Raw genomic sequence first — 18,276 nt, 5'->3', positions numbered from 1 at the left:
GTTAGGCTAAAAAAAAAGACTGAAAGGTAGATGATGAAGAAAGGAACGAAAGATTGAGAGAGGCAGAGAGACAGGCATATACGAAGACAGGATAGGTGGGTAGAGGCAAGATGAAGCAGGAAATCAAGGTAAGAAAGAGACGAAAGAAATATAGAAAGGAAAGGATGAAAACTAACACAGAAACGAACACGAAGGTGGGAAAACAGAAAAAATAAGAAGGGAATTAAACTAGAGAGTAGGAAGATAAGAAATGAAATGAAAAGAAACTAACAGGTGAACTGGAAACTAGACAGAGTAAGGAAGGGAGGAATGAGAGCTGGTAGGCAGGTGGGAACATATTACTCGACAGACAGAGAAGATTGACCAGGCAGGTAGATGGGTTAGAGGGAGGGAGGGGAGGCAGGGGAAGGATGGAGCTAACTGAAGGGGGCAGTGAGGCAGGAAGAGTCATTAGCCCGGAGTTGTATGACTATTCCACTGGAGTTTAATGCCCAACTTGCTACATGAATTGCTGCTAAGTGGCCACCGGATATGGGGCTGCAGGCTGGCGGGGGGACTGCAAGACTGGTGGGGGACTAGGGCGGGCTGTGTGGGGCCGGGGATAGGTTAGGGTGGGGTAGGAAGGGAAACGTGGGAGATAAATAAAGCAGCATACAGGGAAGGAGGTGAAATATGGAAACAGGCAAAACACGGCTGAATAAAAAAAATGATGTAGTGGATGAGCGTAGCAAAATAAACACTAGTGAAAAAATTGAGAGTTAATGGAAGTGCAAGTTAAAGTTTTAGGAGAAAGTTAGTTTGGTTTACGTTTTGAGAGAGAACAGACTGTGACTATCTAGTTTTCATGAGCCCTCGCGTGGCTGGACTGGCTGACTGGTTGCCTCTCGTGTCTCCTTGCGTACGGCGTGGAGGCTTAGGGATGCACGGGGGCGTAGGAGAGTTAAATGGAAGGTTAACCCCTCCAAAAGATTCTAACCCTCTCTGTTTGCGAGTTCTTCCACCATACACTATTTGCAGAATCAGCGCCAGTGGACTTTTTGTTTCCTCTTTTTTAACCCTTGAGCTTCCTCGTATCCCTTAAAAAGACAAACAAAGCCAGACACATCTACAAATACAAACACAGACTAGCAGAGAAAAACACACAAAGACAATGATAGACAAACAAACAAAGACAGAAAATAGAGGTTGGGGTGAGGTTGAAGAATGAGATGTGTCGAGGGAGGTTTGGGTAAGGGTGAGAGCTGACGGTAGGGTGAGTGTTAGGTTGGCTGGGAACGGTCGTGAGGGAGATGTGTGAGTAGGATGTAGCGAGTAGGGGGAAACTGTAAGGGAGTGAGGGAGAGGTGGCAAGGTGTGTGTGGGATGTAGCGAGGAGGGGGAAGCTGTAAGGGAGTGAGGGAGAGGTGGTAAGGTGTGAGTGGGATGTAACGAGGAGGGGGAAGCTGTGAGGGAGTGAGGGAGAGGTGGCAAGGTGTGAGCGGGATGTAACGAGGAGGGGGAAGCTGTGAGGGAGTGAGGGAGAGGTGGCAAGGTGTGAGCGGGATGTAACGAGGAGGGGGAAGCTGTGAGGGAGTGAGGGAGAGGTGGCAAGGTGTGGGTGAGGTGTGGAGAGGAGGGGGAAGCTGTAAGGGAGTGAGGGAGAGGTGGCAAGGTGTGAGTGGGATGTAACGAGGAGGGGGAAGCTGTGAGGGAGTGAGGAAGAGGTGGCAAGGTGTGAGTGAGGTGTGGAGAAGAGGGGGAAGCTGTGAGGGAGTGAGGGAGAGGTGGTAAGGTGTGGGTGAGGTGTGGAGAAGAGGGGGAAGCTGTAAGGGAGTGAGGAAGAGGTGGCAAGGTGTGAGTGAGGTGTGGAGAAGAGGGGGAAGCTGTAAGGGAGTGAGGGAGAGGTGGTAAGGTGTGGGTGAGGTGTGGAGAAGAGGGGAAGCTAAGGTGAGGAGAGGTGGTGGGTGTGGGTGAGGTGTGGAGAAGAGGGGAAAGCTGTGAGGGAGTGAGGAAGAGGTGGCAAGGTGTGGGTGAGGTGTGGAGAAGAGGGGGAAGCTGTGAGGGAGTGAGGGAGAGGTGGTAAGGTGTGAGTGGGATGTAACGAGGAGGGGGAAGCTGTGAGGGAGTGAGGGAGAGGTGGCAAGGTGTGAGTGGGATGTAACGAGGAGGGGGAAGCTGTGAGGGAGTGAGGGAGAGGTGGCAAGGTGTGGGTGAGGTATGGAGAGGAGGGGGACGCTGTAAGGGAGTGAGGAAGAGGTGAGTGTAGTCAGGTATCGAATAGGTGAGTGAAAGATGGTATGGTGAGGTGAGGTGTGGAGTGCATAGGGAGGTGAGGGAAGGATAAGAGGGAAAAGAAAGGATGGAGGGGAACTAGAGAGATCTTTATAAGTCACCACACAATTTCACTATCAGTTCACAATCTTTCCTTCTTCATTATCACAATCATCACCACATGGCTTCCAGATCCCTTCCCCTTCACTATTCCCGTCATCACCATCATCACCATCCACAAGTGTCGTCTATAACTCTATATTATTCTCTCTCCACCATTTCACTACCATCACCACCATCATCATCACACTCAGCACCACCATCACTATCATCACCAGCGCTCTCCCTTCTTCACGGTGTACCATTTTCTTCTTACACCATCACCACCACCACCACCACCATCACCACTACCAACACCACCACCACCACCACCACCAAGTCCTGTCAACATCATTCTCTCCACCACTATCAACTCCACCAGCCAGCAGCCAGCACCACCCACCACCTTTTCCCACCACCACCACCACCACCACCTCTCTCATTCAACAAGGAAGGAAGGATGGAAGGAGGGAAGGAAGGGGGGAAGGAAGGAGAAGGAAGGAGGGAAGGAAGGCTGTTACACGTCCATACCTTCCTCCTCCTCCTCTTCCTCGTCTTCCTCTTCCTCTTCCTCTTCCTCCTCCTCCTCCTCCTCCTCTTCCTCCTCTTCCTCTTCCTCTTTCTTCTTCTCCTCCTCCTCCTCCTCCTCCTCCTCCTCTCAGCCTCCCTGTCGACCACATCCTTGCACTGTTACGTGAGGAATTTGTAGTGTGGCTCGACGTGGCGTGCCGGCTTAGGTGTGTTAGCGAGAGAGAGAGAGAGAGAGAGAGAGAGAGAGAGAGAGAGAGAGAGAGAGAGGGAGAGGGAGTCAGATATAATGTAGTGTTCATGTTCCTCCTCATAGCTTTTCATCAGTCCCATCCTCTCAGTATTTTTAGTCTCCCTCTCCCTGTTCTGCATTCCATTTGTATCTGTGAGCACCTGTCTTGATGCACCTTGAGAGGAAGAAAGAGGGAGAGAGAGGCTGGTGAAGGTGCCTTGGATGTAACCTTGTGTATATACTTCCTCCGCCTCCTGCTTCTTTTCTCCTTTTGACTCCTCTATGCAGCAAGTTCAATCTCGTGTACTAACTCCATCTCTCACTGCACCATCCACTTCTTCCTTCACCCATGCATTACCACCTTTTATATTCTTCCTCCTCCTCCTGATTTCTCTATACACCAAGACACCTTTCCTGCAGTACCTCCCCTTTCCACTGCACCTCCCACGTCTTTCCCCCTTCTGATTTCTCTATACACCAAGACACCTTTCCTGCAGTACCTCCCCTTTCCACTGCACCTCCCACGTCTTTCCCCCTTCTGATTTCTCTATACACCAAGACACCTTTCATGTAGTACCTCCCCTTTCCACTGCATCTCCCACTTCTTTCCTCACCCTTACATTACCACCTCTCATCTCTCCCGGTCTCTGCTAGCTCAATACCCTCCTCATGACCCTCTGTCACACCTCTCTGTTCAGTGGTCATGATCAGAGTGCTCTTATATATGTTATCTGCCGGTTTGCTATCGACCTGTATCGCTGACTATTGGATTCGGATCTCATGTCATCCAGCTTTTTCACCCGGCTTGTTGTTTATCATAGGTCAGAGGTCACACGTTTTGCCGGTATCCAGGATAATCAGATAGAATAACCAGGTGCTGAGGCCCATGACATTGTTCCGCCTCCCATCAGAGTGTGTTCGTGTTTACCTGAACCTCCCCGACTAGGATTAGAAACTCCCGAGATAACTGCATTTGAAAGCTTGTACGCACCTCCTGCTCGCCGTGGGTGTTTTTGGTGATGTTGCTGCGGAGTTTTTGTTCGTTTAGTTGGCTGATCAGTTAGTTGGTTGCCGGCTGATGATCTCCATGCCCCCTTCAACCCCTTCAACCCCGCCTCCTCTCCCTCTCTCCCAGCCACACACACACACACACACACACACACACACACACACACACACACACACACACACACACACTGGATTGGACGAGACTTTCCGAGAGATGAGAACAGTAATACAGGGCAATGTCAAGATGGGGAAAAGCAATCCATGGAGTCCCTCAAGGCTCTGTGCTGGCGCTCGTAAAGTTTCTTATTGCATCAACGATATGTAGATAGTGCAAAGGTCATGAGGATGCTAGAATATTGAGAAGGATTATAAAATGCTGCAGGAAGATTTGAAGAGGATTGACGGCGTGAAACATGAAACTCAAAGCAAATTGTGGTAGCTGCGTAGAAGTATTGAGGCTGTCACTGAACTAGTCTTTGGAAAATAAACAAATCAAAATAGCAAGAGAGGAAAAAGGCCTAAATTGTTGATCCAGGATAATTTGTCACCCTAAATAAACACTCGAAAAAAAAGTGGCCTTTCATACTATGGATGAAATAGTTATGAAGGTTTTGATAGTGTTTTTTATCCGTCCGAGGTTGAAATATGTGGCAAGGTATAGCTAAGAGCTAGAGAAGATGCGAGCAACAAGCAAGAAGGTCCCCAGCCTAGGATTTAACTTATAAAAAAGACGGAAAAATTTGCGGGTACCGTCCTGAGAACACGGAAGAGGTGATATACTGACAGTGTTTAAGGCATCGAAGGAAATGGATGGTTGATAGTAGTTGATTGATAGTGAAGATGGATTTATTTAAGGGAGGAGATCAATAACCTGCCATGGAAAGAAATTATAAACGACAAGGGGCTTCGAAATACTCACAAAATACAGTCTAGACAATGAAATCGTTCGCTCGAAAACCTTAGAATTATTTTAAGCTAAATTTGACCGATTGAGACAAGACTGGTGCGTGGTGAACCTCCATAATATAAGAAGTAGATAAATACAACCAGGTAAACACACACACACACACACACACACACACACACACACACACACACACACACACACACACACGTATTTAACTAAGGTTGGCGAGGGTTTTACGTACCATACACATTTTTTAATGGATCATGTGTGTGTGTGTGTGTGTGTGTGTGTGTGTGTGTGTGTGTGTGTGTGTGTGTGTGTGTGTGTGTACGAGAGAGAGAGAGAGAGAGAGAGAGAGAGAGAGAGAGAGAGAGAGAGAGACTGACAGATGCAAGTGAAAGAAAAAAAATAATGGATAGATAAAAGAATGTAATAGTAAAAATATTCATGTACATAGATTGCATAGTGTAAACATGAAGGAAGAAGAGAAAGAGGAGGAGGAGGGAAGGCAGAAACCTAGGTAAAGGGGAAGGAAGGAGGAGGATCAAGAATAATAAGAAAAAAAAGAAAATAACGAGGGGAGACTTTACTAATATCAAACATTCTCCACAGGTACGTTCCTTCATGTGTGGAAGACGATTACGCCAAACACTCAAAAGGCTATTGGGGCGAGGAGGTGAGCTTCTTAGGCGAGGACGATTACTGCTCCCTTGATGGCTATAGAGGAAGGAAAGGGCGGGGTGTAGGGAGGGAAGGTAAGGTGAGTGGATGTGACATAAGCTGTGGAAACGTTGATGTGGTTGTGTGTCAGCTGAAGAAGGGTTGAGTGAGGGGAGCATACCGGGGAATGTAGAAAGGAGGAGGAGGAGGAAGCGGATCAGGAAGAGGAGAAGGATGAGAAAAGAAAAGAAGAGATGACGGAGAAAAAAATGACTGAAAAAAGAGACTGAGGAAGAGGAATAGCAGAAGTATGGGAAAAAAAATGAGGGTAAGAAAATGAGGAAGAGAAGTAAGAATGGATGGAGGAAAGAAAGGGTAAAAAGAGGTAGATAAGGGGGAAATGAAACGGAGGAGGAGGAGGAGGAGGAGGAGGAGGAGGAAGAGGAGAAAGAAAAGGAGAAAGAAGAGTAAGAGGAAAAGAAATAGGAGAGAAAGAGGAAGAGGAAGAGGAAGAGGAAGAGGAAGAGGAGGAGTTCAGTAGGGACACGTAACAAGAACAAGTGGAACGCAAATTAGATGAAACAAGGAACGTCGAAAAAGAGGAGGCAGGTAATTTGTTCTTGGTGAGCCCCTCGAGGAACCTCAGCGACTGGCCTTGTCCAGAATCTCGGCGTGGCTCAGCGGCGCGTTTGTTGTGTTGCTGAGGTAATCAAGGTGAAGCCCGGCAAACAAACCTCCAGGTAGGCCAACAGGGACTGACGGGGCGGATTGAACCGGAGTGGCGCTGGGCAGGAGCAGGGAAAGGAGGGGGAAACACGGCAGCATGGAAGAGCAGGCAACGGAGTCTAGTGGCGTGGCGGAATAAGAGTGGGGCTAGGCAGGAACAGGGAAAGGAGGGGGAAACACGGCAACATGGAAACATCGAATAGCAGGCACCGAAGTCTAGTGGCGTGGCGGAATCTGAAAGGGCAGGGGCAGGTAGAGAAAGAGGAAACATGGCAACATAGAAGAGCAGGCAACGAATTCTAATGGCTTATAATGAGGCAACCTGCTTTAGTGATTTAGTCTGCTTGTTCACGATTTTTAATAACCACCAAAACGTATTAAAGTATTCACTGTACGCACACACGATTCTATTGACTCTTGTTGCAGCGAAGTAATGGCCACTATGATTATTAAGGTTTGTATTAGCACTAACTACTTTTGCAGGTCAGTCATTCATATTTCCGAAAAATCTTCTGTCGATGTCTGTACCTACTGCACCGCCTCGCTTGGCCGTTACATCTAGTTCTTGGGTTATTTACTGACGAGGGGGATGTTGGTTATTTCGTCTAGAGTTGGGAAGAGGAAGAGAGAGGGAAAAGGGCAGTGACTTGGGGAGGAATAGTTCGGAAGGGGAGATATCTAGTTCTTGGGTTATTTACTGACGAGGGGGATGCTGGTTATTTCGTCTAGAGTTGGGAAGAGGAAGAGAGAGGGAAGAGGGCAGTGACTGGGGGAGGAATAGATCGGAAGGGGAGATATCTAGTTCTTGGGTTATTTACTGACGAGGGGGATGTTGGTTATTTCGTCTAGAGTTGGGAAGAGGAAGAGAGAGGGAAGAGGGCAGTGACTGGGGGAGGAATAGATCGGAAGGGGAGGCTTGAGCAGAGGTGGAGGGAGATCTGGATGGGTGAGATTTAAACTTATATATAAGAACATCAGAGAAGAAGAACATGAAAACATATGAGTCTGCAAGTAGTCAGTAGGTTAAGGCTGATAACTTCTGTAAACCCAACACCATCCAGCTTTAACCATCAAATATTCTAACCGTTTCTTGAAGGTATCTATAATATTAGCTATCACAACATGACTGCCAGACACACGATTGCTGATACAGTGTTTATAATATTTCGCTTATATACTGATAAATTCTGTAAACCCAACACCATCCAGCTTTAACCATCAAATATTCTAACCGTTTCTTGAAGGTATCTATAATATTAGCTATCACAACATGACTGCCAGACACACGATTGCTTATACAGTGTTTATAATATTTCGCTTATATACTGATAACTTCTGTAAACCCAACACCATCCAGCTTTAACCATCAAATATTCTAACCGTTTCTTGAAGGTATCTATAATATTAGCTATCACAACATGACTGCCAGACACACGATTGCTTATACAGTGTTTATAATATTTCGCTTATATACTATGTACGTAATAATATAGAGCAATGAATGTTTACTTACGCACTAACTTGCTTGCTTAATGCCAAACCTGCTCCACTCGTTCATTGCTTTAGTCGTAAACCAATTTTTGCCCCTGTGTTCATTTGATTAGGATTGATCTAATTTAAACACTTCTCAGAGTTCTGCCTTGATCTCTCACAGCCAGAATCTCAAGAACCTCACCCTTGTTAAAACCCTTCATCCTCCTATATACCTCGGGCCAGCCACTGCGCACCCTTCAACTTGTGGTAATAAACATAAGGGTTGAGGGTGTGCAGAAACGGTGGAGCGTGTACAGAGGAAAACAGGAGAGAAATAGGCGGGGAGGAGAAGCAAGGTGACGTGTGAGCTGTAGATAATGAAAGGCGGTGGAGGTGAATGGCAGGAGAGGAGAGGGCAGACAGGACAGCGAAGGTGGAATGAAGAGAGGGAAGCAAAATGAACTGTTCGGGGAGGAGAGAAGAGGGAAGAGGATAAAGGGACGGTAATCTCAGACGCTTCCGCCTCCAGCATCACCTATTCCCAGGGGCCGAAGAAGGGATTAATCATGTTCTTAGTTAATGTCACAGAAGCTTCGTCAGACTACAGCCAGGGTTATTAAGTTACCTGCGGAAGTGCTCACAACTCGTACGAAAGCCTTGTTAACTGTCTGTGCTTGAGCGTTGCAATGTTTATGAATAAGAGTAAGAGGAACCAGAGTATATGAGAGGATAGGAATAGATGGAAAATAATTGCGCTATATGTATGAAGGGAAGGTGTAAAGAGAAGAAGAAAAGACAAAGAAATGGAAGTCAAGAAGCTGATCTGTTTTATATATTTAAGAATTGAATAATAGGATTGTGGAAGAGACTATACGAGGGCAGAAGAATAGAGTAACGCAGCAGATCAAGACGAAGAACCTTAAAAAAGATATAGGAGGAGGCTAGGAGGGTAGGAGCAAAGGATCTAGAAAAAGGAATAAGAAAGGAAGTGAAAATGGTTATAGGAAGTTACAGAGAGGGTTAGGGATTTGTCAGACACCACGAAAGGGAAATAAATAAATAAATATAAGGGAAATAAATGGGAAATAAAAGGAAAGGAAAGAAATCAGCGGGAAATAGATGGAAATAAAAGAAAAATAAATGTATAAAAGGGAAATAAAAGGGAAATAAAGGGAAATAAAAGAGAAATACATAAATAAAAGAGAAATAAAAGGGAAATAAATATATAAAAGGGAAATAAAAAAGAAATAAAGGGAAATAAAAGAGAAATAAATATGTAACAAGGAAATAAAAGGGAAATAAAGGGAAATAAAAGAGAAATACATATATAGAAGGGAAATAAAAGGGAAATAAAAGGAAAAAATGATAACAGGGAGAGACAAAGAGGGTAAGATACTTGGCCAATTTCCACGAAAGGCAAAATAAAAAACGAAAGTCTGAGGGCGTTATTAGCAGGATCAACTAACACAAAATGACTTACCCCCTTCCCTCCCCTATAAAATGGCAACACTACAAAAATCTGCATATGGACATCAAAATAAGGGGGCGTGGGTGGGTGGAGGGCAGAAAAACGAGGCCACAAGAGGGGGTTTATAGGGTCAGAAAAATTCGAACCCCATAATTTTCTGATACTTTGACCGCAAATGACACGAACAAAGCAAAAATGTCTAATAAGCAATTCCTACGGGAGCTACTTTTTGGTGACATTTTGCACCACATGGTCATCTCTGGGGGCATTGGGTTACATGTTATTTTTCTTTCTCCTTCTTATTTTCCTTCCGTTCTCCCTTTTTTTTCCCGCTTTCCTCCTGCCCTATTATCCTTTTCCATTCCTCTCCTTTCTTCCATTGTTTTTTTTTTACTTTCCTCTTTTACTGTTTTCTGTCTCTTTCATTCCTTCTTTCCTCCAGCCCTATTTTCCTTTTCCTTTCCTCTCGCTTTTCTTTCTTCTCTCCATTCTTTTTTTTATCGTTTCTACTTTCCTCTTTTACTGTTTTCTTTCTCCTTCCTTCCTTCTTCCCTCCAGCCCTATTTTCCTTTACCATTTTTCTCTCGTTTTTCTTCTCCTTTTCTCCATTCTATTCCTCTTCTCTTTTCCTCTATTCTCTTTTCTTTCTCCTTTCCTCCTTTTCTATTTTCCTGCTCCTTTCTTTCTTCCTCCCTTTTTTCCTTCTTTCCTCCAGCCCTATTTTCCTTTTCCATTTCTCTCTCGCTTATTTTTTCACCTTTCCTCCATTCATTATTTTCTTTTCCTCTATTCTTTTCATTCGTCTTTCCTCCTTCTCTATTTTCCTTCTCCATTCCTCCCCCTCCCCCCCTCTCACTCTTTGATTCCCATCTTATCATTTTCTCTCCCCTCTTCCTTCCTTCCCTTACCCACACACACACACTCTCTCTCCTTCTCGCTCTCTCTTTCTCTCTAGCAACTCCGTCTTAACTAAATCTAAAACACATCCCCTATCCACCATCCTCTCCCTTCTCCTTCCTCCCCTCTTCTCCCCAGCCTCACCCCATCCTGTCCCCTATCCTCACTCCCCCCCTCTCGCTCATCCTACCCCTTCCCCTCTTCCCCCCTCCCCCCCTACCCCTATCTCCTCCTCTTCACCGTAATAAAGGGAGACTGTAACACTTTGCTGGAGTCTGTGAGGTCTCTAGTTACCCGTGGACTATACAGCCTGCCGCTCTCTCTCTCTCTCTCTCTCTCTCTCTCTCTCTCTCTCTCTCTCTCTCTCTGTTTTCTTTCTCTCTCTGTGTCTCTGTGTAGAGAGAGAGAGAGAGAGAGAGAGAGAGAGAGAGAGAGAGAGAGAGAGAGAGAGAGAGAGAGAGAGAGAGAGAGAGAGAGAGAGAGATAAATATAAACAAAACACAGCGCTAAATCTTCCTAACTTACCCCTGTTAGTTGCTGAAAAGGAAGATCGGGAGATGGAACGGCGGGAAGACTTATGAGATTGATTTTTTTTAATAAGTTAGGGAGGGAAGGAAAAAAGGAGTGAGTGAAAGTGAGTAAGTTATAGGGATGAACCGAGTGAGTTAAACTGAGTGAGTGTTTGTGAGTGTTTGAGTGAGCGGTGTAGGTAAGGTAGTGCGTGTGAGTGAGTGAATGAGTGAGGGGAGTGAGTATGAATAATTGAGATGAGTGTGAGTGTGGAGGGGAGGGGAGATGAGTGAGCTGGGAACCGGAAAAACCGGAAAAAAAGAAGAAAAGAAGAGTAAAAGAAGCAAAAATGTGTGAATCAAATAAGCGAGAATAATAATGAAATAGACTAAGAGTGAGTGAGGGAGTGAAGGAAGTGGGTGAATGATTAAGGGGGTGAATGGGTAATGGGGTGGTCAGTGTCGTATGGCCGTGTCATTACTCATCCACCAGGGGGCCTACCATACATTATAGGCTTATTCTTCCCTTTCTCCTTCCCTATTCTCTCATTCTTCTTTTCCACAAACATAAAAGGAAGGAAGAAAGGAAGGAAAGAAGGAAGAAGAGAAGGAAGGAAGGAAGGAAGGAAAGCAGGAAATAAAATAAAGAAGGAAGAAATAAATTAGGAGGAAGGAAGAAATTAAGAATGGAAAGTAGGAAATGTAGAGAAAAAGGAAGTCCCTTATTCTCAGTTCTCTTTATCTGCTCCTGTTCTCTTTTTACTCCCCTTTTCTTCATTATTGTAACTACTTCCTTTCTGACTTCTTCTATCTCACATTTCTTCATCCTTCAGTAAATATAATTCTTCCCACCTCTCTTCTTTCTTCCTTTCTACTTCATTCTTTTCTTCCTTCCGCGCTTTTCACTCCTCCACTTTCACTTCTTCCTTCCTTTCTTCCTTCCTTCCTTCTTGCCAGTCTTTTCACCAATAATTAATCGGTCTAATTATCCTGTCCCTTGGTTTTTCTCTATCATTATTCTCGCTTATTGGATTCACACATATTTTCCTCCTTTACTCTGTTTTTCCTATTTCATTATTTTTTGTTCTTCTTTACCTTTTTTTCCTTTTCTTCCTCATAATATCGTCTTTTCTTCTCAGTCATTTTCTTCTTTTATTTATTCATATTTACTTTTACTTAATTTTCTCACACATTCTCGTTATTTTCTTCAACATTCTCTGTCTCTCTCTCTCTCTCTCTCTCTCTCTCTCTCTCTCTCTCTCTCTCTCTATCTCTCTCTCTCTCTCTCTCTCTCTCTCTCTATTTTTAACTCTATCTATATTTTCAAAAATATAACTCTCTCTCTCTCTCTCTCTCTCTCTCTCTCTCTCTCTCCGTTTTTGTTTTTTCCACTCCCTTGCTTTCCTTTCCACCCGTTCCACCACGCATCAACTCTCCCTTATATCCTTTACTTATCTCCCTTCGACAGTCTCCCTCGCTTCCCTACCTCCTTTCACTCTCCCTGATTCCCCCCTTAGATCATCTCTCAGTCATCTCCCTTATCTCCACCCTTCTCTCCCTATATCTTCCTCTGTCTCACCTCCTCATTCTCTTTTCTCTTCATTTCATTTATTATTTTCTAGTCACTGTTCTTCATGTTTTATCTTTTGTTCTTCATTGTAGTCTTTCTTTCTTTCTTTTCTCATCATTCTTTCATCACCTCTCTATATATCATCTCTTCTTTCCCGTCATTGTTCTTCATATGCTATCCTTTGTTTCTCTTTATCGTCTTTCTTTCTTCCTTTGTCACTCTTCTTCCATCACCATCAGGTTATTGGTCCTCTCTATGCCACCACCACCACCACCCCTTAGCACCACATCCACCACCACCCCTTAGCACAACCACCACCACCACCACCGCCATTCTTCTTCCGCTCTCCACCAACCGCTCTGAACCTTTCCTTATATGTACCTTTTCCAATATTCTCGAGGCTATTTACCATTCACTCCCACCTTCTCTCCCACTACTACTACTACTACTACTACTACTACTACTACTACTACTACTACTACTACTACTATTACTACTACTACTCAGCACCCTTTCTATTATGTCTGTCAGCGGCTCTGAATAAAAAACACGACACTACATGGACACGCTGAGGCCTATAGGGTAAGGCTTAGTGTGTGTGTGTGTGTGTGTGTGTGTGTGTGTGTGTGTGTGTGTTTAAAGCAGATACGTGTTTTTCCGAGTATATTTTTAAAGGTATTAGCAAATTGAGTTAAAAGAAAATAAGAGAAGAAAATTGTGTACCCGAGAACGTGTGCTTGAGAGAGAGAGAGAGAGAGAGAGAGAGAGAGAGAGAGAGAGAGAGAGAGAGAGAGAGAGAGAGAGAGAGAGAGAGAGAGAGAGAGAGAGAGAGAGAGAGAGAGAGAGAGAGCTCGAGATCTAAACTTATAGATTTATCTCTCTCTCGAGCTCTCTCTCTCTCTCTCTCTCTCTCCTAGGCGTTAAAGGAAGTACTGGAACAGGAGCGTCTTATTAGTTTTTGTTCCTTCCCCACCGTTAGTCTTATTGGTGCCTTGCGTCCGCCTCCGACCGAGAGAGAGAGAGAGAGAGAGAGAGAGAGAGAGAGAGAGAGAGAGAGAGAGAGAGAGAGAGAGAGAGAGAGAGAGAGAGAGAGAGAGAGGAAGACAGGATGGAAGTGATGAGTGATGGAAGGAAACAGTAACTCATCTATAACATCGTGGCACCCGTGTTTTTTTGTTTCTCTATTTTTCTCTCTATATTTTTTAAAGTCCTTTCGTTCTTGCTCAGTGTGGCGTGGCGTGTACCAGAGTCTATATAGCTGTGTTGAAAGGTTTACATATGCAAGTACACCCACACACGCAGATATGCACCCCCCCTCTCTCTCTTCCCACACACAACCCTCCACGAATAACCTTACCATCCTTTTCAAAACAATCACGCACACCTGTCCTACACTCAGCACACATTCCCTGTACTGCGATATCGGCCAACCTGACCTAACCTATACCATCAGAGCGAGGTAACATGTGTGCACCAATAAGTCGCCTCTATAAGCATGGATATAGTAACAGCTGCCCGCGCCATCACAAGCTGAGTCCCATCATTGCCTACGGGGACACATGGGGAGAGGTATGAGAGTGTGGAGAAAAACAATGGGGAAAATATATGGCGATAGTAGAGTGGACAGGACCAAGAATAGCATGAGATATAGACAGATTGATAGATTGATACATAGATTGATGGATAGATAGATAGGCATGTAGATAGAGATTGACATGTAGATAGTAAATAGATGGGAGAGAGACAGAGACAGACAGATATACAGAGACAGAGGCAAGCAGAGAGACAGAGACAGACAGCGGCAGAGGCAGAGACAGGCACAAAGAGAGATAGAGAGAGGAACAGAAGATAGTAAATAGGTGGGAGAGAGACAGAGACAGACAGATATACAGAGACAGAGGCAAGCAGAGAGACAGAGACAGACAGCGGCAGAGGCAGAGACAGACACAAAGAGAGATAGAGAGAGGAACAGAAGAGTCGGATGGATGTCACGAGATCAAAAGAATATGAAGAATCGTGTGCTGATTTGGTTACGGTCATCAGGAAGAGAATGGAGAGGAGGGAATGGCGCTGAAGAGGATTTATGGGACTGAGGGCGGCAGGGAAATAAAGTGTGTAGGCGTGAGGGAGTAAAAATAGGCCCAGAAAAAAAAACCATAGTCAGATAAGATCGTGTGTTGAGGGGGCGTGCGTGAAGGGATCATGGAAACGAGGTCGAGGTTGGTTGGTTGCTTCCTGCGAGTTTTGTGTCGTGTTTGAAATAGGTTGAGATACATCGTCCATCATTCCTTTTTTTTTTACCTCTATTGTTATTTTTTTGTTTGTTATGCAGCAGCGGGGTTGACCTTACTATCTCTTTGCACGTAAAACCTCGAAGATTAAATGTAAGCTTGACGTGCCCAGGAAAATGTAGTTCATGGGCGTGAATAACTTAATACTGTCTTTCTTTATGTTTCCCATGCAGCAGTGAGTCTGACATATCATTTTACGTAAAACTTCGAAATTTAAATGTTATACCTGGAACTTGACGTGCCCAGAAAAAAAAGACTTATGGACGTGAATAACTTAATACTGCCTTGAATTTTATATTATATTGTCAGTATTTAGTGAGGCAACGTATATTGATAGGGGACAAATCCGCGATGCTTCAGCCATTTCAAATACCGAAGCGGAACGTTGTAAAAGCTTCAAGTAAGAGTTTGTCGGCCTTCGAACTCGCGTTGTCATATTGCTTTCTGGGATTCTAAGGGAAAAGAGGAGAGGAGAGAAGAAGAGAGGAGGGAAGGGGAGAGGAGAGGAGAGGAGAGGAGAGGAGAGGAGAGGAGAGGAGAGGAGAGGAGAGGAGAAGAAAGAGAAGAAAAAATCCGTTTCCAAGCTCTCGCATTTGCCGAGGCTTTCGTAGAAGTTAAGGGATTTCCGGTGGTGGTAGTGTGACAAAGCTTCTGTACCACGAACGCGAAGAAGCACGCATGCGAGCACTATTAATCTTCTTTTCGCCCTTTGGAAAGAGTTGATGTGAGATGCGGCAGCGTTTGGAAAGTCCGACCCAAGAAGTTAGAAATCGAGGTGCCGCGTTATCCATCAGATGACAGACAGCTTAGTAGAGAGGAACGTCAGCGACAGAGGCGGACCCATTGGGAGAGGATGCAGCGACATTTCAACAGAGCTCGCTGTCTCAGGTTGGCGAGGCGATTCAAGTGAGTCGCGCTGAGGCCCCGACTGTGACTGCCTGGCTTCTGAGTGTCACCGGCATCGTCCACAAAGAGCTACGTGGGCACACTCGTTTCATTAATTCTGTATAACTCTCAATAATGTCCAGCCATGATATATTCTTGGAAACCTTAGAAAACAGGAACAGCACTCAATACTACTCCTCTGACTGTTCTTTGAGGAGGCTATTTGAATTGCGATTGCTTTATTTTCCGCTCGAAAGTTTTTATATTTGCAACTTTTTTCCCTGTGATGGCTTATTGAATTTCGAAAAGATAAAAAAAAGAGTCACGATAGTCTTGTTGTATCTCAGCATCTGCGATTTAGAACGTTACTTATCATCTGGGGACCGTGATAAGTTGGGAAACATTCTAAACAACGATCCAGCAGTATGGGCCAAGTTGCTATCAGAAGCGAGAGGGAGTGAAAGAGCTTTAAATCACCTCGTGGCACTGCAGACATCGCCTTACACGCCTGGTAACTTTGCAACCCCTCAGCTCAGCGTTATGACCCAAGTTTGGACGCAGGAAGGAGGCTTGCACTCCCCTAAGACGCGTAGGTGGCGATAGTGTACAGCGTTATTGGACCACGTAGAAAAGACCTTAGCTTTCACGAGTTCATAAATCAATAGCAATGACGTTTACCATCACGATCGAAAGGAAAGATGAAGGCAATTGCACGTAGAGTGGCTGTGCAAGTAATGTTTTAATTATTGATCCACTTGTTACGTAAGGGGGAGAAGAAGTAGCCACTCTTGTAATCTGTGTGTGTGTTGGGCTGGGTGGGTGGGTGGAGGGGCTTGACCGCTTGGCTTATTACTTTCCTGGTGGTGACCTTTATCCTGCCAGCGAGTCTCTCATCATTATGTCCTGCTGCTGCTGCAAATAAAGGTTGCGTGTGAGTGGGCAGCCTGGTGGTGGTCCTGTTATTACTGCTGTCACAGGTGTTGGAAAGACAGACTACTACTACTACTACTACTACTACTACAACTACTACTACTACTACTACTACTACTACTACTACTACTACTACGACAGAGAGAGAGAGAGAGAGAGAGAGAGAGAGAGAGAGAGAGAGAGAGAGAGAGAGAGAGAGAGAGAGAGAGAGAGAGAGAGAATTAAGTAAAGCATGTAGGGAGAATCAAATAAAAAAAAAAATAAGCAGGATTTGAAAAAGGAAGGATATAGAGGAAAAAAATGGGAGGTAGGGAGGGAAGAAGTAAATAATTAAGTAAGTGATGAAATAAAAAAGAAAAGAAGAAAAGAGATGGAAAGACAGACGAAGGTAGGAATGAAAAAAGTAAAAGGAAGGAAGGAAAGAAGGAAGGAAGGAAGGAAAGAAGACTAGTAAGAGAAAGACGTGTACAAGTGACGAAGGAATAAAAATTGATGAGATAGAAAGACAGACGGAGGAAGGAAGGAAGGAAGGAAAAAATGAAAAAAAAGGACAGAAGGAAGGAAGGAAGGAAGGAAGGAAGGAAAGAAGACCAATAAAGAAAGGACGTGTACAAGTGACGAAGGAATAAAAATAGAGGAAATGGAAAGACAGACGGAGAAAGAAAGGAAGGAAGGAAAAAAAGAAAAAAAAGGATAGACGGAAGGAAGGAAGGAAGGAAGGAAGGAAGGAAAGAAGACCAATAAAGAAGGGGCGTGTACAAGTGACGAAGGAATAAAAATAGAGGAGGTGGAAAGACAGACCAACGAACGTGTACAAGTGTGGCACTCCAGAGAAAATGTGGTGATTATTTAGATGACCTCTCGTGTGTGTGTGTGTGTGTGTGTGTGTGTGTGTGTGTGTGTGTGTGTGTGGTATGCGCTCCCAAGGTCAAGTTTCCAATTATTGCGGTGATGATGATGATGATGATGGGAATGAATGACTCTCTCTCTCTCTCTCTCTCTCTCTCTCTCTCTCTCTCTCTCTCTCTCTCTCTCTCTCTCTCTCTCTCTCTCTCTCTCTCTCTCTCTCTCTCTCTCTCTCTGAAACAAGAGAGAGAGAGAGAGAGAGAGAGAGAGAGAGAGAGAGAGAGAGAGAGAGAGAGAGAGAGAGAGAGAGAGAGAGAGAGAGAGAGAGATAATAATAACCATGATTTGTAGCCCTGTGGTGTGCCGATGAGCTTATTAGGGAAGGACCAAGAGGAAGGTAAATTTGGGAGACAGGACAGAACAGTAATTACGGGAGGAAGACCGAAAAAACGAAGGTCATGAAGGAGGAGGAGGAGGAGGAGGAAGAGGAGGAAGAGGAGGAGGAGGAGGAGGAGGAGGAGGAGGAGGAGGAGAAAAAATGACAAGGTTAAGGTTGTAAAGAAGGAGGTGGAAGAAGTGGAAATTAGGAAGAGGAGGAGTTGGAGGAAGATGAATAGAAAGAAGAAAAGAGAGGAAGAAGAGTGCGGAGAACATGAGGAAGAGGAAGAGGAGAAAAAGGAGGAGGAGGAGGAGGAGGAGGAAGATGAATAGAAAGAAGAAGACGGAGAAAGATGAGTGTGGAGAACATGGAGGAAGAGGAAGAGGTGAAAAAGAAGGAGGAGGAGGTGGAGGAGGAGGAAGAGGAGGAGAAAGAGAGGAAAAGGAGGAAAAAGAAACTGAAAGAGGAAAGAAGGAACATAAGGAGAAAAGTTGAGGACGATGTGGAGGGAAAGAACACACACACACACACACACACACACACACACACACACACACACACACACACACACACACACACACACACACACACACACACACACACACACACACACACACA

General features: G+C 44.8%; 1 protein-coding gene across 1 annotated transcript in view; it reads right to left on the bottom strand.

The window, feature by feature from the left end:
- Positions 1-1,259: 1,259 nt before the first annotated feature.
- The window catches only part of LOC126990628 (uncharacterized), a 19,555-nt gene continuing 2,538 nt past the window's right edge, over positions 1,260-18,276 (bottom strand). The window contains exons 2-3 of the mRNA XM_050849311.1: positions 13,792-13,874; positions 1,260-1,802 (exon numbers count right to left, since the gene is read on the bottom strand). Of these exons, the coding sequence (XP_050705268.1) occupies positions 1,260-1,802; positions 13,792-13,874 (626 nt within the window). The remainder of the gene's footprint in view (positions 1,803-13,791; positions 13,875-18,276) is intronic.

This window comes from Eriocheir sinensis, unplaced genomic scaffold (genome assembly GCF_024679095.1).
Source record: "Eriocheir sinensis breed Jianghai 21 unplaced genomic scaffold, ASM2467909v1 Scaffold182, whole genome shotgun sequence".
NCBI lineage: Eukaryota > Metazoa > Arthropoda > Malacostraca > Decapoda > Varunidae > Eriocheir > Eriocheir sinensis.
This window is presented reverse-complemented; position numbering and strand designations above follow the sequence as displayed.